We start from the raw sequence: 23,902 nt of genomic DNA on the forward strand, positions 1-23,902 counted from the left end.
CTTTTAGCTTTTTTTCATCTAACTTCGATAATCATTTATATGTAATGTTGCCAGTAGTCAGATATAAAAGGTAGAAACGTCGCCTGATATAGTAGCGGTATTTCAAACGTTGGTAAAATGATTGTCATTCGATCTCAATTTACAGACTCATGTATCCTAAGGCCTAAAAAGTCAGACGACCTCGTCGAGAATTATCACATCAAAGAGACAGCTCAGTCGTTCTTTGTGAATGGTTTTCATGGTTTATTGTCAACATAAAAAACACAGACTTCTGTACAAGTAAACCTCCGAACTCATTTAAATTACACAACGGGAGAGGGGAGAGTATTATTTACAAAGAGGCAATCATATCAAAATAAAGTTATCTGCAAGAGCACATCTAAATAAATACAATCTAGATAAATAGATCTCGAGTATTTTGTAGTTTACACAGCGCCAACCGAGTCGAAACGTCCGCGCCCCACGCATATCGATGAATTTAGTGCGATCCGCACCGATAAAAGAGCATACAAAAAGTCAGCAGCAAACGTTGATACTTCTGAGGTATTCGGCCATGCGGAAACTTCCAAGCTGTCATTTGATTGATATTGTGATTACCATACTGCTTCCGGCAAAAAATTCTTCTCGCTTCCTTTACTCAATAGCGGCAACCTTCTAGAGTACATCACTAGAGCATTGGAACAATGATAGCCTATGACACTACAGACGAGGGTCGTCCGATACTTTTTCTATTATTTCAGTAGATCTGAGGGATTTTCTGACACATCGCTAATGACAGGGGCGGTATCCCTCAAAGTGACGGGGGATTAAACCCAGGGCAGATTTGTAACAGTTTACTGAGTCCGGTGTGTGCTTTGATGCGTCCGGTTGGGCCGAAATACGAGCGGGCGTCTTTCCCTGCTGCCTGCTGCTAGAGAACAACACTTGATATCTGTCCGATAAACTCCTGCGGGGGGTTACAAAACTTCCCAACGCCCAGGATAATAATGTCCGTCCCACGTGGGTTGTTCTACTGCTGGCACGTGTACAGTCTGGGTTTCCCCTCCACGACCACGTCTCTGCTGGGTCGGCAGGAGAGCTCCTCCTCGCACGGGCACCTCTGGAACAGCTCGCCGGGCACCGTGCGCTTGTCGGGTCGGGTACAGGCGTCCCCTTGCGTCAGCATGGGCTTGCACACCTTGGAGAACCAGTGGCGCGCACAGCACAGCCCCTCCTGACAGTCGGACGACCTCAGGCACCGTGACCAAGCTGAACCTGAAACATACAGAACACACATGGTCAGCAACAAGTTGAACAAGAGCGGACTGAATTAAACAATATCAAACTTTCTTAACTTTACTTGAAATGTAACCCAAAAAGAAAGTAGCCTATATGAGCGACAAGAAGTAGTCGGTTCTTACCTCGCTGAAACGTTTCCTTGGTGTCCTGGAAGGTCTCTCGGCTGTCCACACTTTCAGAAGTCTCCTCCACCTCCGTCGCCTCCTCTCGTTCCTCTCCGTTGTCATGACGACGTCCCTCCAGTGCCACTCGTTCCCTGGGCCTGACGCAGATGCCGTTGAGGCAGGCGTTGCCCTTACAGCACATGGAGTCGCGGTTGCAGCGGCGGCGGAGGCGACGACACGGCAGGCAAACCTTCTCGTCTCTCCGGCCGTGACAGAACTGGTCAGCATCGCATGACTCGTCGTCAAAACATCTCACCTGAAGAGTGGAATAAAAAGAACGACATTTGGTCAGACTAAGTGTTGAATACACATATACACACAAAAATTGACTACATTGATGTGTCATATCTAATTCCGGCTACTTGAGAAGATATATTTGGCTGTAATGATAAAAAGATAGTCAAAAGCAAGACGTTACATCTTCCACATGACAATGATAACAGCTACCGGGCGGTCAACAAACTCTTCTTTGCAAAAGGGCGGGAAAAGGACGCAAAGCTTTGAAGTCCAGAGGTGAGAATCATCTGCTGGCGGGGTTCGATTTTCACAGGTGTATTGTGGACTTTTCCGATCATCTGTCGAGTTTTTCACAGTTGACCCGAGAAGTATTGGCGTCTTTTTGACACAATCGGTAATTAAATCCATATATTTGTGGAGATCTTTCTATGTGACTTTGTTGGTGTCCAATTGTCTTGGGGTATTAGCGTTTTCTGATCAAAGAATATATAGTCCCAATAACGATTGCTTGATAAGCAATATTGTTATAACCTGCTCTGATAAAAATTGGCATCACGTAATGAGTGGATAGGATACAGAGAAAACAGACCGAAAGAAAACACATAGGCCACGCGTTCATACCGACGGACGCTTTTCTGCACCGACATATGAACACACCAGGCGATAATGAGGCGTTCAAAGCGGTTAGTCTGAAGCCGCAAGACGCTGTACCAGCGCCACGCGTTCACACACCCTTGTCGGGTCGTGTTGCACCTCCTTGTTAATACGCCGTGAGAACGGAGAACAAATCCTCAGCACCTCTCTAGGAAAGCCGCAACACCCCACTGTGATGACAACACCCCCTTTTTTCTCGCCCGCCAGGAAAAAAATCTCCTTCGATATTGCAGCCCTCACGCTCGCACTTCCAATGTCATTTCTACTACCAAAGGTGGGAACACAGCTCGCCGATGTGAACTCGGTAATTCTACCCGCGAAGAAAGAAGGGATTTGTGAGAGATGTAACAACTACCGATCCTTTAAGACGGTTAAATCTTGTCACGGAAAGTCGCGAGGCTTTGAAGTGTTTCAAACAAAGACCAGGAAAGGCGTCTTCCCGGGGATCAGATTGGATCTAACTGTCAAAACAGGCCAGGGAAACCAGTTGAAACGCTTCCGGATTTAACATTTGAGCCTGTGCGAAGTAGGGGTAAATGAAGGCGTGTGTAGCTGCGTAAAGAGAGCCTGTGACGTTTTAGGGAGGTCAGCAATTGTTGAACACATAACAATGGCCAGGGTGGCAAGGTATTATAGAAAGTCCATTGACTACGCTCTCTCACGACAAAAAAGGAGGACTAAGCGCGAACCAGGTTTAAGAAGAAAGAAGCAGTTTCACAGGGTCGTGCCAGATGAAAGAGGTTTGCCCTGTACCAACTACCACCGGAGGTTCCGGCTTTTCTTCTTTCTGATGCTTTTCATCCCATCTTTTTTGCGGGCGACAAAAATAGCCACTGTATTTCAGAATAGAAACGTGGCTTTTCAACGTCTTTGAAGTTCCTACTCGGAACCCGTCAGAAAACGTTTCACAGTTTCGGACTAATTTCGGTCAGTACATGAGGAATTTCGCATAAAACAACTGTCTTCGCCAAGGGCAAGGAATCACGGTTGATTTTTTACTGTTATGTGTGGAACTAGGCGCTCATTACCCTTTATATACGTGTTTGGGGCTCAATATTGACTTCGGAAATCATCAACAAAGAGATTTGTTGTTGCTCACAATACCTGTCCATACCATAATTATACAAACTAAGACCACGGTGAGAAAGCGATGGCACTTGTGGATTTTTTGTGAGTATTCAGCAAAAACGTACACGTATTGCACGTTTGCTTCGTACGATGTGCTTGTCACCTGAAAACTATGCAGCGAATCCGGACGGTGACCTCACCCATGTTGCCGTTGATTATAATCATTTACAGTCTCATTAGACAAAAACTATAGTTCCCACTGACCAAATGGTCCTCCGTGTTGTGCTTGAGTCTGCACGCACTGAAGAACATCTCTGCGGCCACGTTTTGAATTTTTCAATTCAAGATACCGCGAGACACAACTGTCCAGCACTAAATATACGAATGGCTGAAATCCTAGCATGGATGCCAGACCCCCAATCTCTAAGATATCTATACGATAGGCTACTGAAATCCCAAAGGATCAAGGGTCGGCAAATTTTGTACAAGTGCACAGCATGTTTCAACAACTGCGTTTGTGTTAGGTGAACATGTTGCCAAAACAGAAACGCCGCCAGCGATAGCAGAATGGGTCTGATGTTTAGATAGAAACGGAAGACCTTTTCATGTCTGATGTACCGTTCGAAATAACAGCAAAGAACGTGATGACTTGGCGTATTGTCCACAAGTCCCTTTTGTAAGATCTTGTAAGGTGCGTAAAAAGCGAGTCTCGTGTGAAGCCTTTTCTGCAAGTTAAAATAAAACGTTTGAGTTTGACAACTACGCGCCCAGTTTATGTAGTAAATCAACCCGTTGGTGGTTCTACACAACTTGTGTCCAGTATATCTTCACCTCCGAAAAGTTCAAAACGTCCGCGAAACGACCTTGGGACTCTCTGCGTTTTGCTGATATTAACTTCGCACTCAGGCCCCTCGGTGATTTCAACTGCCACGATGCATCACATCTTTCGCCACAGGTGCTGACGGACTAGGATTTGATCCATGAGCCACACGCTGTTTCCCAACACGCGGGGATAGAACCCGTGTCCGGGGGGTCACTGGTATCAGCCGGGCGACATTTGTCGGTACCCTTGTTCTACAAATTCACGGCTAAGCACCAAAAATCTCATGAATACAGGAATAAAATGAACGGCCGCAAAATGTACTCGATATTCTAACGTCGGTGCGTCCAAGCTTTGACCTCAACTACATTAGTAAGGAATGTGACAGGTAAAATACTCTTTGTTACAAACCAAAAGCTATTTCTGACTAAATGCGTCAATAGCAGCCAAAGAAAGAATCACCCAAACTGCCAAAGCCTGTCAATGTGTAACCACGGCTGACCTCCAATGTAAAGTTTGGAGTGGCCGAATGTCAAACAAGTTTGTGGCAGTTACATCTAGCTATGGTAGGCTACCGGATCGGTTTGAACACGTGAAAACGTGTAGTAAGACTCCATATCCTCCGTCACAAGTGCCCTAGGCCTAAACGTCAGAACACGGATACAGGAAAGCCAAAAAGTAACACTTAAAGCTCGCCGATAAATAAAAACAAATAGAATAAGAAATGATTTCGAAGAACACCGAAGAATCATAACAGAACCTACCTCAAATGTTTCTTCCTCTATCTCACGGCTGGCCTCGTTCTCCGTGGTCGTCGCGTTCCTACCGACCGTCTTGATGTGGTTGGTCGGCGACCTGACGTTGTTGCTGCCGACGACTTGTCGGACCATCACGGCGATCAAGACGGCGAGTACGGACAGCTGTAGCATGGAGATCGACATCGTTGTGCTCAGTAGAGACGATCAGGTGAATAAAATAATCCAAGTCTACGGCGTGGACAAGTTTCGGGAAGATCCTTGTCGTAGAGCGGCTGACACGAGCGGAGGAGAGCGGGAGACTCGGACTGACTATGCGAAGAACAGCACGAAGACTGACACAGCAGCGGCCAGACCGGGTTTAAATACCAGCGCCGACCCGATACGTCAACTTGTGCGCTTTTTCATCAGAGCCGCACATGAGAGGACGGCCCGACGCTGTCAAAGATAATCTGGAATAATTTGCTTAATTACCTTGGCCAAACTTTTTGTCTGTAGTGACGGCGGGCGCCTTTGTGCGTTAATTTGCTCCCATGGTCCCCGGCGCGCGCTCAAAAGGAAAAGAAGGCGGGGCCTAATGGTAGTTATTGTTTCAGATGGGGGTTGCGGGTGTGTGTCGTGTCTACTTGTGGCACCTTCCGTGTGAAAAATTGACTGCCTTCTTTATTTATGGCGGCATTTCGCACGTCCTTGCTAAAAGTCGATAAAGTCCCCGAACTCCACCATAACTGTCCTCTTCTCTCATTGGTCTGTTCATTTTCCCGACCGTCAGGGTGTGCGTTATTGTGTACCGGCGGCATGTACAGCATTCTTTTAAGTGACAGCCACTCAATACCATTCATTTGGACTCAAAGGCACAAAAAAAATGGATTTTGTAAAGACTAGAATGGGATAGAAACAACAAAAACACTCTACAGACGAAAAAGAAACGTGGCGCACACTTAGGAGAAGAAAAAAAGAACACAAAGAGAACATAGACGCCAAAGGTCGTCAATTTTCTTTCACTTGACGACAGTAAAAAAGTGAACTCCATGTGCTTTGTTGTAGGCTAAGACAAGACAACTATGAAATTGCAGACTAGTGTATAATCATCATTAGGACCGCAAACTCGTCGCCCCTTTGTACGCAGAAAAAAGCCAGGCCAGATCGATTGCCGTTGGCTTGTCTCCAACATAAGTGGGCGATGAGAAAATTGATACATGCATTCATTTCTTTTTCTCTGAAATTTAGCCGAACACTTTTTCCATTCCCATCGTATTTCGGCTGATTTCTGAGCACGACATATTCTTGGAAACAGAATATATAGAAATTAGTAGGGATGTCAGATTTACTCGATTTTTTTCACTCAAAGTTCATTTGAAGTGACGTGTCGGCACGGTGACTTTACACAGAACAATAGGTTCAGTCGCCCGTGTGATTGTCGCCATTTTTCTCCCCATTCGCACTGCTGTGACAGAGGTGGTCACATCGGGGTGATAATTAGGGAACGAGGCCCCTGGCGGGCTGAGAACCACGCCGGCGGAGGCATGCGGGCAGTCATCCGGGTGGAAAGCCGCTAGCTGGCGGCACGATCGCTCCGGAACACCGAGGGAACATGGTTCAGTTTGCCGGGCCATCTCCGACCATTCACGACAGAGGGAAGAAAATAAGCGAATTCTGTCTTAGTATTTCCTTGAAGAGAAAGGGAAGGGGATGTGCGGTTGATCGGACAGGAGGGAAAAAGGAGAGGTCGAAAACGTTCACATACATCCGTTCCTTCGACCACGAGTGTCAGACAAGTCCCAAATGTTTTTTCCTCACACCTGTCTATCAGAACAGTTTCGTCTGTTTCCCAATGCACTGTCGTGTACGGGGCTCGCCGGACACCTGAATAATGATACCGGCGCCAGGGTAACATCAGGCCCGCCTCTAGCTGAGAAATATTCCACCCCGACTTTCTCACATACTTCCCGACAATTTCTGACCATTTTGTTACCGACGCAATCTAAAAGAATTCGACGCTTCCCTCCCTCACCAGTACATGTGGCGATAGCGTCTGGAAAAGGGAGATTCCTTCTAGGCGTATTATTCTTCACTTCAGCCACGCGAGCTAGACTCATTAGCGTCGCTTGCTTGATTCAGAAAAACAGCTTAATGCCAGGCTTGTCAGTAAACATCTGTCGAATTCGTACTTACGACTTAGAATCGTATTCATCTTTGTTTTCTTTCTTTCTTTGCTTGTTTGTTACATTTTCCTTTGCACAACAGAAAAGCTAAATTGAGAAGAAGGCCACCCATGGTAGTGTCCTGTACGGGAGATCTGAGAACACATCACGGACAAAAGGCTTATCGGAGAAACTGTATCAAAGTAATATGTGATTACCAGATTATCGCAGGGGTAAAAGGTGCCGACCTGTCCCAGGGGTACGGGCCGGACAACAGGGAAGCGAGGGAAAGGCATGCGTGAAAAAAGATTCCGCCAAAAAGACCTCGGACGTAGAAAAAAGACGTGAAACCAAGCGGAACAGATGGACACAAGGCGCCAGCAGGTCAAAAGGCTGGCTTTTATTCTCTTTTCTTCTTTCTCTTTTTACCTTTCTTTCTTTTCCTGGGTGTTCAGGTAGAGGTGTGTCCGGCCCTAAGTAACGCACGTTTCACATGACGTCAACCTTGGACATGGACCGGCTATAAAAAGACATTGAAAGTTGACAGTTACGGGCGCGGCGGCCGCGTATGTACTTGAACCGTACAACTTAAAGGTCATCGATGAAACAGCAAGCAGGTCCTCTTTTCTTACGATACATCTTTAATTCTTTGCTGTAAGGTTCCAAAAAATGCATTGTCTAGCCTATCTTCAAAGATTCTCATGATACGATTTTCTTTGTGAAAATCACCTGTACATGTGCCAATCATCTTATTCAGATCATATAAAATCACGCCATGAAAACCAGTATCTAATGTCTCCCTGCCGCTGGCTTTGTTTTTACTGAACTGGAACCCTCCACGGGAGTTAAGTTATGAAAAGTGAAACTCTTTTGGAGATTTGATGAATCAAAACAAACAAAACCCTAGATCGCCTCAAGGCTTATCCTTGACTGACAGGACAATCGGACTGTTTATTGCGAAGTAATCAACAAATACGAATCACTTTGACGTAATTGGCGCACTCAAGATTTACCTTTCAATCTACCGCACAAAGGATTCGTCAAAATAAAGCGAACCAATTGTCACTCAATAGAATAAACGTCTCAATCGTTCTGTCTTTTGTTGAGAGATATCAAAGGCTCTTTTTGATTGGCTTGTTTATCACACAAACGCAACAGTTGGTGGTAAACAATGGCCATATGTTGTATTAGGTACTTGACTCGAGTGCAACTGGAACGTTGCAGAAAGTTACAAGTACATTTCAACACTGTAGTGTCAAACTCTACGGCACGGACTGGGAAGGATGGCGCGCGCGTGTCTGTGTTTGTGATGGGAGAAGAAAAGACTACCGCCGAATTTACATGCCAGTGGTCCTATGTTCAACTCCCTTTGTTTATCTTACAGGTCGAAACAAATATTTAAAAGAAATAAATATCATCGGCTAGAAATCTGGCAATATTTGCAGGATAAACGAGTAGTTCACTAACTAAATACAGCAACTAATGAATTAACGAATTGATCAATTTTTTCATGTGACGTGTTACATATTATACATGCCAGCCGCCATGCATGGTTGGGAGGGCCTTTCACATTTGTCCCACGATATGCTTACGTCATATCCAGGACATTCTGGGGACCGCCGTGGACATACAGTACAAACATAAGTTGTCTTGTGTTGGGAAATGTTGTCGTATATCATTTTCGACGATCGACACTCTCATTGGAAAATCCTACAACAAAACAAAAACCCGTACAAGGAATAATTGTTGTAATTATTCTCTCTAACGGACTAACTGTAAGACGGGCTGTACGAAAACGTCTTGGGATTTTCTTACATCTATCTACTTGAGGATTAATAAGGATGGTTACAAGAATGTTCTGTCGCTTCAAACTTTACTCAAGGCGAAACCCGTATATGTAGCGTCTTTCACTTAACATTTGTACTAAGGTGCAGTTTACATTTTTACATAGTTTACGTCACTCCTTCTTCCCTCGCCATAGGCAATACACCTGCAAACATTCGGGAACGCCACAGCAGTGACTTCACCGATTACGGCAGATAAAACACAACAGCTTGGCTTTTGTGGCCATTTATGCGCGGAGGAGAACAAACAAGAGGCTAATAATTTCTAACAATGACCCGTTCACGTCACCTTGGGGTGTTTATGGAGGAATGACAGTAACACCTGTGCGTGGTGTGCGGTGGAAAACCGTGGGACACGGGAGGAGAGACACAGGTGTGTTCTCAACTTCTCATCAACACAAAAATGCACCAACACTACCGAGGAAAATTACTCAGGAATCCTACTCGTCTTTCGACACTCGACCTTGTTGAAAAGCGGCCTTATGGCCGAGCAAGCTGTCGAGGTGAAATAAAGGATTTGACTTGACTGGACCGTTTCAGGTTGTAGAAGTTTGCTTTCATGATGAATTCGAAAGGATGATGATAGAACAATGTATTGGTATTTCTCAAGTTGAGAGATATACTTGAGTGTCAAGTCAAATTGACAAACCATCCATACCCGTAACTACATTTTAAAGTCAAATAATTGAGTATATATACTAATACAGGAACTTCATTCAAAAGGCGAGACCAAATCATCACTACGACATTGTTGTTGCCATACATTGTACACTGTACTATTGTCGAGCAATAAAGTTCGTTCGTAGTACTTCGTACACTTTAGTGCCATGAAATGAGTAGGTGAAGTTCAAAAGGTCACGACAGTACCCCTTGTAACCTGTAATAGATGACACAAATATTGCCGCACCACGTCAGCTTATCGCTGTACCAGATCGGTGAGGTCATAGGGATGGAGTGTTGAATATGTACAGTTTGCCCTTGCCGCTCGGAAATGGTCTTTATTTGGGTAAATGAACATGAGATAAGAATCGCGGGCCTGTCCTCGCTATGAGGATAAATGGTGATGACAACTGTGTAATGGAATGTAGGAAAACATTGAACGTTTGTTGGATGCCACGATGTTGGTCGGTCGAACATGGCAGAGTTAGTTTAAACTTGCATGTGTATAATGTGTTGAAACGTCATTTAACGTTATCAATCATCATTCAAACTCATAGACCATGCTTTAAAGTTTAAAATGACCTGGGTTCCCTTTGATTCAGAAGCATTAAGAAGATAATAAAGTTGAGCCGAGGTCAAATCAAGTTTCTCTCATATTCAAAAACATATCATTTAAATGAAAGAAATGATGTCGCTTTATTGCTTGACTTTGATGGACATGTTTTTCAGCAAAATGAAATCATTACTTTTAAGAAAAAAGTGATGATGATCAGAGGATTCATATATATATATATGAATATATGTGAATAATTCAAAAGATTGAACACAAGGCAGGGATTCTCGTCCTCTTTTGCTCATACTCTCTATTTCAGTTATGTTCAAAGTGCGGAGAAAACTCATCATAACTGAGGGTACTACGAACACATAGAGCTCAGCTTTGTTTACGTTATGAATCATAAGTAAACACAGCGGGGCTCTAGGTGTTCGCAGCACCCTTAGAAACCCTATCCCCAGCTCTATCTCCCCTACTTCTCCGGAAACTGCAGACGTGGGTTGTGTGATCCCTCACTTTGATCCACCTGCAGCGTGATTCACAGCCCGGGCCTGCGCGGCTGGTCCGCCATTCACACCGGCTTTACCCGGCTTAGGCCGCCAAAACTTTCAACAAAACGCGTGCGTCAGTGGATCGGCCGCCGGTGGTTTGTTGATGCACGGCTCGCTTGTGGCGGCGTTCTGGCGTGAAGAAACAAATTTGTGCAGGCTCTGGACAGGAAATGAGAGGGTGAAGAGTTCACGGGTCCGTCCTGCTGACCAGACCAAACACCTTAGGAAAATATGGGTCCGACAACCTTTCTTGTTTTCGTCCGTTCACATCAATTTGATTGTTCGCGGTAAAATGTCATGATAAGTAGGCAGTAATCACTGTATTTCAGATCGGTAGAACCAACTAACCAACAACGAAATCAATTTAGTCAATCAATCAATCAAGCAATCAATCGATCTAACAAGTATCATTCACATCTGTAACAGAATCAAAGAAAATTAAGTCACAAATTTGAAGGGCGGATTCATGACATTTGAAGAAACCATTCAACTTGTCATGACATGAAAGTGTCTAAAGCTAGATTGGAAATAAAACATTATATCATAACCTTTCATAGACAATAAAAAAGAAAGTGGCCCTAAGCTGTGCAGATAATTCTATGCCAGAACTAAGAAACAAAAATCTGACAAGAGCTTTTCGATGACTCGTTGAAAGAAAAACCGTTCTGTGGCGTCGAGTGGCTAGGCTAGAGAACTCGAGATCTAGAGTTCATGTGTTTGATTCCTTGCATTTCTGGCTATACGTTGTGTCCTTGGGAAAGGCACTTAACACGACTTTACTCACTCCACCTAGGTGTAAAATGGTACCTGATATCGGTTGGCGAGGTAAATAAGCGTCGCCTTCCAAAACCTTGCCCTAGAGGCCTAAACACAAACCACTGCCTCAAAAAGACTATGCTATGGGACTACATTAACCGTAAAAAAAAGAAACAGAAGCAAACCAAACGTTACATCCTCATCATCATCCTCCGGTTCGTTACACTCATAAACACCTGTTTCCCTTACAATCCTCCAGAGGGCGTTGTGCGATGCAGCTTGTGTAAATCACTGTCAACCGGGGAAGGTTAGAGAGCTAGAAAACATTCGCGGGATGATTGGGTTGGCACCTCTTCAAAGAAAGGACGGTTCCTGAGCGTCGAGATAGGCGGGTCAAGCCTGAGTCACTCCACAGAACTTTTAATCGGTTGTCTTGTTCCGAAACCACAGTCATTTTCACCACAATAAATCCTGCAAATGAGGAGTAATTACGGTAAATGGGAGGATGATGTGGCGACTGTGGCCAGATGAAGGGGACAGGAAAGACGGCTGTATTAACGGTAAGTGGGGCTCGGACGTCCGGTAACATGCCTGCCGTATTGACAGGGACAGAGCAGATGTGGCGTTCTCGGAAATGATAATCCACGCTTCCAAAGGAGAGACAATTGGAGATAGAACTAGATGGAGAGAGATGGGGAACACAAGGAAAAATTTGTGTGATATTTGACTCATGCTTTTCAGTCAACACTGCCCCTCTAAGTCTTTGTAGGTCAACTGGTAGCAGCCTCAAAGTTGAGCTCCTGGTTTCACTTAGTTCTAACCAGTTGCAGGAAACCCCAGTTTAATCCTGGGCAGGACATCTCGGTTGGGACTGCACCCGTTTTTTGGTAGGGATGTAAAAGGGGGGTCCTGTGTTTGAGTAGGTGCCAGTTAAAGGGAAGGGGCTATGTCCCACTAGCCACTACAACTAAGTTGAAACAAACGAACAAACAGACGAAGATGATGATGCAAACAGTTGTAGATGTTAGAGTGTATAACGAAGTCGCACAGGTGAAGGGAGCCAGAAAGTTATACTTAGTCTTAAATTTGTCCTAAGATGGAAATCGATGCCTAAGCAGAAACACTTGTACTAGTACTGAATAGGGGAGAGGCACAAAACTTAAGAAGAAATAACAAAAAAAACAAGTGGGAGGTTTCCCATGTATTCTACGTCGTATCCTTGACAGTTGGATTAATTCACATGGAAGATACAAAGGTTAACTTGAATAACAACTATAAATGTGACCAAGGAGGTTTTATATATATATAAAACCTCCTTGATGTGACATATTGAAGAGATAGAAGCATGATTTTCCTCAGTGCAGTAAGCATTGAATATGACTTGAATTATGCATACTCCCAATTTGGTACTGTCAACAGTAAGCAATAAAAGTTTGGCAATACATGTACCAATCTGAGGAATCTCTACAGTGCACACTTAAAAATGCCAATGATTCTACCACATAAAACAAGGCAGCTGTTCAGTGTCATTTGTTCAGAGGTTCCGCCTTGCTTCCTGAAACAGATATACACAGAAGTGTAATGTTAAAGTTACAGGCCAGCTGTGATAAGGTAGATTAAAAAACACCAAAGACTGCCAACTTTTGTTTAAGCTACAAGCAAGACTTTCTTTTACCTTGTGTGAACATTGGACTTGATTGCTTTATAAATCATACAATATGAGATAGCTGTCTGACCAAGAGTGCATCTCACTAACGTTACATGTACAGTATTATCATCCTTCTGCTTGCTTATCTACTCCATACACACAATGTATCAAACAGTAATGGCAGTTGAGGAAAATATGTCAAGGGGTTGTCTTTCTTTTCTTGCATCACTAAAGAAATTAAAGACTTGTTTTGGGGTTTGCAGACTTCCATAAATCTTAAATACAATGATGTACCACAGATTTTCTAAAAAATACATTATAAATGTTGCAATACATGTGCTTCACAATTTCTCTGCTTGTATCTATCATGATAGTGAAAGACTATTATTACCCTAATGATGCTAAAGAAGACCTAGTTGCTTCATGTTCAACTTTATGGTTATCTTTGGAAGAAATTCATGAAGAAAGAGTGTTGAAATCTATGTAGGAATTTCCAGTAAAGCATGATTGATATGTACTAAAACATAAGTTTCAACAACATTTTTAGATACATGAGCACATCTGTTAGATTAACCTTTCCATACAGAAGACGGTACAACTGCACAGAATACCAGTCAATGTTCAAAACTATCACCCCTTTTTAACAGTAGAAAAGTCAAAATTCAGTGAGAGACTGGATGCTACCACCAAGATGCAGGGGTGTTAAGTGACGATTGGTTATTATTGGCCTTCACTCCTCTGTGAAGGCTTCAGGTACTTCATGCCAATGATGTCAAAGACGTCTTCTTCTGAGCTGACAGGTAAGGCTTCACCTGGCACACCTGTAAGGTATGGGGGAGGAATAATGATATATTTACATAACAGTACTACAAATAGAAACCAGAGAAATACAGTGTTTGCCTTGCATTTGGTAGGTCATGAGTTTGATCCCCAGCTGAGTCATACCAAAGACTTGATAATGGTATAAACTGTACTTTCTGCTTAGCACTCAGCACTTGGGAAACAGCATGGTTTAAACACACAGCACTAGCCCCCTAGTGTAGTGATTGCACAAAGCTGTGTGTCCCAAAGACTATTGGAACAGAGATGAGTGCCGTCCAATGCACCAACTGGTGCAGGAAGGACTTTAACTAAGTACAAACATAGTTTAGACACAAAACCGTTAAGCCTTTGCCAAATACAAAACATTCTGAAACAAAAATAACACAAGATTCTATTTGCTTTGGAGGGAATTTACAACATATCAACTGAAGTTTTTGATTTTCTGTAGTTACAACAAACACCCATACAGAAATTCTTCATTGGTTTTAACTTTAAGTACTAGGAGAGAACAATTGTGGTTGACTGAATCAGCAACGCTGTCTCCACTTAACCACTGTCATATATATAAACACTGTCATTGTCCTAAACAAGTTATAATCTTCCTACACTATCATATTCATCAATCAATTGGTCAAACTTATGTCGATGAAGGTTAGACATCCAGATAGGAAGATACGCAAGACAACAGATACTCAAGCAACTGGATGGATTCAATTATCTTGCGTAATTGGTCAAACTTTATGCATGTACCTGACCCAGAAGTTTTAGTTGGAGAAAACTAGGATTTAGACGGGCTATCGAAAATGAATATTGGGTAGTTAAACTTAAGCTAAAAAAAGCACTACCCAGTCTTCATTCTATATATGAAGCTTCATCTTCATTTATGGACTTTTGGAATCTTTTAATACAAACTTTTTGGCATTCATTTGTTTAAATTTTCAATGATGCACAAGCCAATAAATGAAGTGTACAGCAATGTGCAATTTAAGAAACAAACTGACAGAGAAAGGATGCCATTGCAAGTTTCACGCTGAATAGATAACAGCTATTGTTAACTAGTCCAGCACTAATAGCTGGAATTTAGACTCTGTAAAATGAGATCACGTCTGCCAGAAGGAACAGTTTTTTAAACAAAGGTGGGCAGGTTATACATTCACACTCAAAACTTCTCTGGTACAACAAACACATTGAATTTTCAGACATGGGATGTCCCTGTAGCTCAATTGGTAGCAGCTCAGTTTAGCTCCTGGTTCTAATCAGTTTCTAACTTGGAGAACTGGGTTTACGCCTGGAAGGGGCATCTCAGTTGGGGCTGCACCCCCCCTTCGGAAGGGACGTAAAATGGGGATACCATGTTTGAGGTAGTGCCTCAAGTGTGTTAAAGGCGAAGGGCTGGAGACCCCTTCCTGTAGAAATATACCCTGCTACTGAAACAGCAATGAGACTTGCTGACCTATGAGCCACTAGGCATTACAAAGGTCTGAACTGATAAACGAACATAACCATTATATGATAATTTTGTCATGAAATGGTTTCTATCTGGTGACCATCAATTGTACTTAAACTACATAGCCAGAGCAACCATCTTCTACACCCAGTAAAAATCCTACACACAAAACTTCCAGTCTGGTCTTACGCAGCTTGTATTTGACTGGTTATTCAAAACAAACAAATAAACAAACAAACAAACACCCACCTGTGCTCCCCATGGGACGGATGGTGTACTCGTTCAGAGTGAAGCCCTGCTCCAAGGCGTGAGCTCTCATCTTCTTGTTGAAGACATCGCTGCCAGTGAAGTACAACACTCCACAGTAGTACTGGTCATTGGGCAGCAATCTGTATTGTAAAGAGGTAGAAAGTACAGTCAAAATATTCACTGTACTTCACGGTTTAAAAAAAAGATTTCCATGGGTTGTTACAAGGAATAGATCAACAAAGGTAACATTTGTCTTAAACATACTGAGAGACTTTTGCAATTTGACGTGCAAAGACTAGGTGTGACAGGCCGTTCAGTGTAATATAACCAGCTGCTGCCGCACCGTGTGCCTGCGAAGCTGGTGTGTTACCCCGAATGGCAGTTATACCATCTATATAGATACAAATTCTCTTGATCTCCTTTAGATACAAATAACTAAGAAACAATACAGCAACTGCTCAAAAAGATCCTGCAATCCTTGTTAATCTTGAGCTTTGAGTTTGACATGCTGAAATATCTGCACATGCAAGTATCTAATCATTACACAATGGTAGCAGTTACTGCAATGTTCTCAATACTACTATGGCCTTCCATGTGAATGTTTGTTGCCTGTTTGAAAGAGTTGCAGTGTAAACACATTTCATTTTACGATATGCAATAATTACAGTAACTTTAGTACCCATACCTGATGTCAATTCTCCTGAACACTCTCTCCGTACTACTTTTCCCAGCAGGCAGTCTGCAGACACCCTTTGTGAGAAAAACAATTGTCTGAGGCATGACCTTGATTTCCTTTTTTTCCAAACTTAACTTATTTGCCTGTTTTGCTTCATAAAAAAAAGGTAAAGCAGGCATCCTCAATTCCTCTTCCTCTTCCTGTTGTAGCGACCGCTATCATCTTGTTGATCATTCTGTCGCTATCTTGAGGTGAAGCATAATACTTTTTCAAGTAGCTAGTGGTAGTGCAATGCGGCTTCGCCACGGCCAAGCACACCGGGTCATATCTACTCGTAATATAATTTCAAAAAGGTGTTTATCTGATGAAAATATCATATGTAACAGGCAAATACAATATTCATACAGGACATGCATCAATCAGATCGAAGAAGACATAGATAAACCATACAAAAACTTTGTGTAGACTTCACCATTGGTCTGTTTCCTTATATTCTGTTATTCTATATATCTATGGTCTGTTAAATTACAACAAACTTCTCACCATGAACTTAGTGTCCCCTAGGGAGATGATGTCCAGAAAATTTCCCCGGTGTGTATCGGGTCATAGATGAACCGTACAAAAACCTTGTGTAGACTTCACCATTGGTCTACTTTTCTTATAACAAACTTCTCACCATGAACTTAGTGTCCCCCAGGGAGATGGTGTCCACCACAAACTTGCTTTTCTCCAGGTGCTGGACAACCTGCTTCAGAAGCTCAGGCTGAAAAAGTGGAACACAAGAGCTACAGTTACCGTAAGTCGTGAGACAGTGGTTCTATCATGTTGACCTCTCAGACTGTCCCTGTAGCTCAACTGGTAGCAGCCTCACAGTTGAGCTCCTGGTTCCAATTAGTTGCTACCTGGGAGACCTCGGTTCAGTCCTACAAGCTGCACCTGTCTTTCGAAAGGGACGTACCGGTAAAATGGGGGTCCTGTGTTCAAGGAGGTACATGTACCTCTGACATAGGTACCAGTACTGTAGGTACAATAGAATACAGAGAATTGTATTCGAAGTCATGACCATAAACAATTTGTATCAATCTCAAAATGCAACTCAATGAAGCACACTTTCTAGTTTGTTTTCACGTATTCATCTACAAAGGAAAATGAATCTGTTGCTTTGCAACTCATGTGAGACACCTATCAGTCCATCTATGTACTGCAGTACAGATCAGCTTGCCTTGTAGTGTTACATTTGTTACTTACATAAAGACAAGTACGTGGATTAGATGTCAGATGCTAGAGGGATGGCCCTGTAGCTCAACAGGTAGCAGCCACACACTTCTCACAGCTGAGCTCCTGGTTCCAATCACCATAGTTGCCTTTTGAGAGATCCCCGGTTCAATTCTGGGAAGGGCATCTCAGTTGGGGCTGCACTGGTCTTTCGGAGAATGTAAAATGGGGGCCCCATGTTTAAAGGGGAAGGGCTAGCAACCCCTCCCTGTAAAAATATACCCTGCTATTGAAACAGTAAGATGACCTTCTGCCCTATGTGCCACTAGGGCTACAACTTAGGAGTAAAGGGAAATGTAAGATGCCAGAATCTATGGTGCAAGGAAAACAGACTACTGTACCTTTTTCTTGTCCTCGCTGGAGTAAGAGGAATGGGTCAATAGGATATCAATGTCACCACTTGATGACGCTCCTGTAACAAGTGATAACAGTTACTTAGTAGTTTATCTAGTACATCACATAAGTTTCAATGGCAATTTGCCTTTACACAGGCGATAAGGTTAAGACATTTCAATTGTTGCATATTTGTTTCAGTGACTGTGATGATGATGATGATGATGTTACAACTGTCTCATTTCTGTGCTCAAATAAAAACAAATGCATGTAAACAAACTCAAACAGATACATAGAGTCAGTTGGAAAGCCTGTTGGCATGTACACTGCTTGAAATGATACAAAGTAATGGAAAAGGAGAAATGTTTGCACTAGGGGGAAAATGAAATGTTCACAGTGGTTCTATGTTTGTGGTTACAAAAAGGGTGTAGGTGGGTAGAAGACAGAACAAAAATATTCCCAGTGGTTTTAAGTCCGCAGTGAAGAGGTCAACGTGAAAACTGCAAACATAAAACCACCGAGAACATTTCCCCTTTTTCAGTATTCCTGAGAATGTGTCATTTTGGTCCAAAGTACTGTAAATGCAGACATTTTTGCGGTTGTTTTCTGTTCGCAGTTTTCGGGGTAAGCTCTTTGCTGCGAACTTAAAACCACCACAAACATCTTTTCGCTGGTGTTTCTGTAGTACTACTAGTACTATTGTTTCAAATGCAAACTCAAAACCATCATGAACACTCCATTTTCTCCCTACTGCAAAATTAAAACCCTGCGAACTGAAATGCATTTACAGTATTCTATATGTATTCAAATCATATTCCCACCTCTTCTGAAGCTGCCACAGATTGTGGCTACATAGTCAGTGTCCAGCTGGTTGATATCCCCTTGAATCAGGGACTGCGAGAAAAATAAAGAAAGAAAAGAAAAACAGATTTAGAAATGGCTTGATCAACAAGGGCATAAAACCCCATACACTCTTGTAGAATTGATAAATCTTTGACATACATGTAAAGGAACTGGGCTGGAAGTTTTGCAGGCCAAAATCAGTACATAGAAATGAGAGCTGGCTTTGTTACAGACTAGTTGAATTACCAGTATACATGTACTGTATAAGGAAATCACATTTGGAACAACTGCAGTTCAAAAGAGACACCTAGCAGTCTAGGCATGTACTACAATTCTATGCCAATACAGTCAAACCTGTCTATAGCGGTCACTCAAGGGACTGGCCAAAACTGGCCGCTAAGAACAGGTGGCCGCTATGGAGAAAATGTCGATTAATTGACCACGAGTGACACATATTTTCAGTACCCACTGAGATACATTTATTCACCGTACAGTACACATGTAAACTGGTAAGGCACATTTTAGAAGTTCGATTGTTGTTCTTTTACTCCTAGTTAGTTAAGAACAAAATACATGTTGCTCAGTTGTCACTTACTGTTCGTTTTTGACCGTTTTCAAACATAAAATCGTGGCGACAATTTTCCTCAGTCTCTTGTTCTGGCTTGTGTTGATCAGCATCTACCATTATGCTCATAGGGTACTCAGAAGAAGGTCGCTCTTTTGAAGGCTTTTTGTCTTTTCAGAAAATTGCAACAGCCCAAATTTTACATCATAGTAGTATTATTCACATTCATTTTGAAGCTTTTGGTTTAGTAATTATCCTCAGTGATACTTTGCAGCAAAATAAATTTAGTATATTATACCTCCGTAACAGTGGTGTCTTCCGTTGACCTTTATGCTGCTACCTATCCAGTTTGTATCAGCGCCATTTTGAAAATTGCGCGAAACACGTTTTGAGCACAATTTGAATGAATTCCCGGTGAAAACGGAAATTGGGCCGGCATTCAAACATTTCACGAACTTACCGCATCAGGTACATGTGTGGGTTGTATTTTCCAAAAGGCTGCCGTAATATTTGTCCAGTCGAAATGCACAGAAATTGTCAACTTTACCACGATGTACAAACGCAAGCCATGTGAAGAAAACTATACTAGACTTCGCGTCAAACCATGGATTTTCTAACAAAGATAAAACATTCTGGTTTTCTTCATTATGATCCTATCCAGTTGAGGCCGCATAAATTTGATAACTGCGTGAAAAAATGAAGATTTTGAACCCGGCGTGCGGTGGCGATGCGGCTTCTACCGGCGCGCCTTGACCGTTATCGGCAGTGTTACTGTACTCGCGGGACCGAAAATCGTCTGGCCGCGACCGCGTTGGACAGGTGGCCGCTATAGCCTAATTCTTAATGCTTATGTCAATGGGAAAAATCCAAGGGACCGACAAAAAGTGACCACTATGGGCAGGTGGCCGCTATGCAAAGGTGACCGCTAATACAGGTTTGACTGTATATGATTGTACAAAACATTATCAGATGATTTTCTTCTAATACCTGCATTTCAAGCATTTCCTCTCTTGGAATTCTCTTCTCAAAGTCTTCAAAATACCTAGAGTAAAATATAAGAGAGAGAAAAGTTTTCTTGTGGCAATCAATAAGTTAAACAGTTATAACACTATAAAGCTAGCATCTTTTTCTGGTTTCATAGATATTACAGTTCATTCATTTTCTAATACAATGTTACATGTATGTTTGCAATGTTATATGTATTCCAAATCTGCTCAACTCCATGCAAGTGTTCAGAGACACAATTTGTCTTGAAAAAAAACTCCTTGTATTGTTCTACATTTTCCTCTCACTTTTTAAAAACATGTGCACAGGTTTTCATATAAAAGTATATAAACAGTTTTGATAATATTTATTCTAAGTGCAACAAACACTTACTTCAGCCCAAGTTGTTGATGGTGGTTTAGCTTGCCTGGGTTCTTCCTGAGATCTACATGCGAGATAATTAGCAAAATCAATGAAAAGTCACAACAACTTTAAAACTAGCACACAGGAAATTAAATGATACTAAGTGACAGCAAACCTCCATCAAGGCAGCATGCATCATCATGTGTAGTTTTCTACATGTCTTTACCCCTAGTTACTGGAGGTTGGATTCATATAAGAATTGAAATGAAACTGATCAGGGGACTGTTTGATCTCTATATATATCTATGTAACTTTGATGACAAAATTGATGAGAAAATAGAAGTGCACATTATCACCATGTTGAAAAAAAGACCTACCTTCAATTGTTGTTATGCCTTCATCAACTAACTTCCTCGCAGCTGCTGGTCTGGAATTTAAAAAAAAAAACAAGTTCTTCTTAATGCATAAGCTTCATGCATGTATTATCAATATGTACCAAAAAAACAAACAAACAAAAAAATCCTTGTGATATTTGAGGATGGGACTAGGTCTTTGTATCTATGTTGATTTACTTTGTTAACCACAAACAAAAGCATTCCACAGGCCAGGAGTTTCCCAACCCCAACCCCCAAATGTTGGAAAGACCAGATCTTAAAAGATAGCAGAAAGATCTTAAGTTAAATGGACCATGCAACATGGAGGAACCTAATGGAGGCAAGCAAGGGGCCAGCTCCTGGCCTAGGCAAATAGGCAAGACTATCATGCTGAACTGTGAACATAAGAGGACACCCACCCAATACCAGTCACTCTTGTCAGGAGGTTGATGGCTTGGTTTGTGTCACTGGCTCGGATCTGAAAGAAACACAGTAACATCACAATCATCATCTCAAAACTGTTGGTGTCAGCTATCTAAATGAAATTACGATGGATTCAAAACAGAATTATCTATACGAGTAAAGTCTGACTAAAATCTACTCATTGCCTCTGGTTGTCTGCTATCCACTAGACTAGGAAAAGTACACACAGGGATCTTTTGACATCTCTCTGGGTGTATTTTCTTGACTTTCATTCCTTGACTTAAAGGATATTTACCTACCTTTACAAGCTTTTGCAGTGTTCCCGTTTGGACGAACTCATCAATTTTCTTGCCTATTTTGTCTCCAATTCCATTCTATAAGTGAAAAGAATTACCATTTTATAAAGGTCACAATCAATAGCATATTATAGTGGAGTAGAAAGAAAGACTGAACCAAGAAATATGTATACATACACATATGATGCAGTAAATGTGTTGAGTACATTGCTTGATAATATGTTTTCAACTTTAAGTTGACTTCTGTTTTTAGAATTCATTCAGGGATTTTTCCACAATTGGGTAATGTTATGCTGTCATTTCTCCAATGCTCTTAAACTGCATGGTGGTCGGTGGAGTATATTCAGAGATATAAATGTACATAGAAGTTGAATAGCTCACCAGCTTCCTAGCCTCTGTGCCATTCTTTATTCTGGTGGGATGTTTTGCCAGCACACTGGCAGCTTTCCTGTATTAAAACAATATCATCAAATCATTCAGTTTTATAGTCACTGAAGAGAAGTGAGAGTCGTTACCTACACTTCCTCCACAAAACGATCTGATGGTTCTTCCAGTAAAGTTAACCACCTCAGACAACCATATATGGCTATAAACCCATTTCCAATCTGAATACCCTTTACACAAAGTCCTGGGATGATCAGTTATGACCTCAAACCTCCCCAAGATCTATCATTATATTGAGTGCATCTTTTCTTACATTAATATTAGGAAGTTTGAGTTCATCATCATATTATTGATTGAATTAGTCTAACTCATACGTGAATATTTCATGTCTTATTGTGTTATTATATTACAAATTCCGAGTATATATGCAACATTAATAAGGACAAACTAAGTTATATGTTATGTTTCATGCATTTGTTCAAGTGATTGCGCCCAAATTATGTCAGCAATACAGCCCATACATGTATAATCCATTTTTGTATGTTGCGTTGTTCATTCCAATAAGTATGAAAATTTCATTGCTCTCAGTAATAGATGTGTCAATAGTCTAGCCATATAGAAAGAGCTCATAGATGTAACTAGTGTACTAGTAGTGTCATACACGCACCTGTAAGCATTGTACTTGTGCATTTGCCGGTTGACATTCTTCTCATAGTTGGCCAGTTCTGCAGTGGAAATACATGTTGTAAAGGGGGAAAAGAGTACTGCGGCATTCAGATTGCTTGAATTTACTGTGATGTTGCTTCGATGTTGGCTTAAGAAGCTATCTCATCATTTGTCCCAATAAGGTAGTTTTAGCATAATTTCACAAGATATGGATTTAATACGAAGAAATCGGGGTGGGAGGGGGGCGAAAATGTCTGCATAAAAATCAGCTTACCAGTCAGAAAGTCACAGAAGTCTGAATTGACATTTTCTGCTATTCCCTTCCTTTTACTCATGTCGCCTGAGCACAGAAGAGTCCTGGGCGTGTGAAAAAGTCTTCCCGATCGTCTGGAATTTACCAAGAAACGTCCAAACATGCACTGACAAGCCCAGAAATATCCTTTGTTTCCTTGCAGACAGCAAAGAAAATGGCGTCAAATAGCGTCATTAATGGACTAGACCATAGATAGAAAGGGAAAATATTGGCATCCACAGCTTTGTATAACATTATCATTATTTCATCACACATCATACATACATATAAATGACAAAAGAAAGATATTGAATATTTGTTTAACTTGTCGTTATTCATTTCTAGCCAATTATGACAAACATACATAAAAATGAAATAAGATAAATATAATTCGTTTCCCATTGTCACAATTGGTTTATCTAAATAGGTCAAAGGTCATTATGTATTTCTGTGACGTGCTGAAACGCCGCCTTTTAATCGTTTACAGTACTGCAGATTATATTGCAAAAGAGACTGCACAGAACAAATCACATTTTCATCCTTTCAGACAGGCTAATACTGTCAATTTTGTGCACAACAGCATAAGTTAATGAATATACGTAATAAAGGACTTTTCTTCTGACATAACATTTTCCAACCTCCTTAGGTAAACAAGGCAATTAAACGTGTGATTTCTATGGTCTTCTGAGATAATCAAGCTATGCCCAATACAGAAAGCAAGTTGTTGCCAGGGAAGCCCACCGATCAGAAAATGTTACGATTTTCCACCATAACATCT

General features: G+C 41.8%; 2 protein-coding genes across 2 annotated transcripts; both read right to left on the bottom strand.

The window, feature by feature from the left end:
- Positions 1-219: 219 nt before the first annotated feature.
- On the bottom strand, positions 220-5,466 carry LOC136448390 (dickkopf-related protein 1-like). Its single transcript, XM_066447826.1, has 3 exons — positions 4,986-5,466; positions 1,401-1,698; positions 220-1,254 (listed from the first exon to the last, which is right to left on the bottom strand). The coding sequence occupies exons 1-3, from the start codon at positions 5,160-5,162 to the stop codon at positions 1,010-1,012; spliced, it is 720 nt and encodes a 239-aa protein (XP_066303923.1). The 5' UTR covers positions 5,163-5,466; the 3' UTR covers positions 220-1,009.
- Positions 5,467-13,725: 8,259 nt separating this feature from the next.
- On the bottom strand, positions 13,726-23,325 carry LOC136448353 (DNA polymerase beta-like). The gene is made up of 14 exons (XM_066447767.1): positions 23,107-23,325; positions 22,834-22,891; positions 22,164-22,230; positions 21,786-21,860; positions 21,483-21,541; positions 21,067-21,116; positions 20,720-20,771; positions 20,330-20,384; positions 18,756-18,828; positions 17,943-18,013; positions 17,003-17,089; positions 16,336-16,400; positions 15,651-15,790; positions 13,726-13,953 (listed from the first exon to the last, which is right to left on the bottom strand). The coding sequence occupies exons 1-14, from the start codon at positions 23,246-23,248 to the stop codon at positions 13,853-13,855; spliced, it is 1,095 nt and encodes a 364-aa protein (XP_066303864.1). The 5' UTR covers positions 23,249-23,325; the 3' UTR covers positions 13,726-13,852.
- Between the last annotated feature and the right edge of the window lie 577 nt (positions 23,326-23,902).

The sequence above is a fragment of the Branchiostoma lanceolatum genome, chromosome 14, assembly GCF_035083965.1.
Source record: "Branchiostoma lanceolatum isolate klBraLanc5 chromosome 14, klBraLanc5.hap2, whole genome shotgun sequence".
NCBI lineage: Eukaryota > Metazoa > Chordata > Leptocardii > Amphioxiformes > Branchiostomatidae > Branchiostoma > Branchiostoma lanceolatum.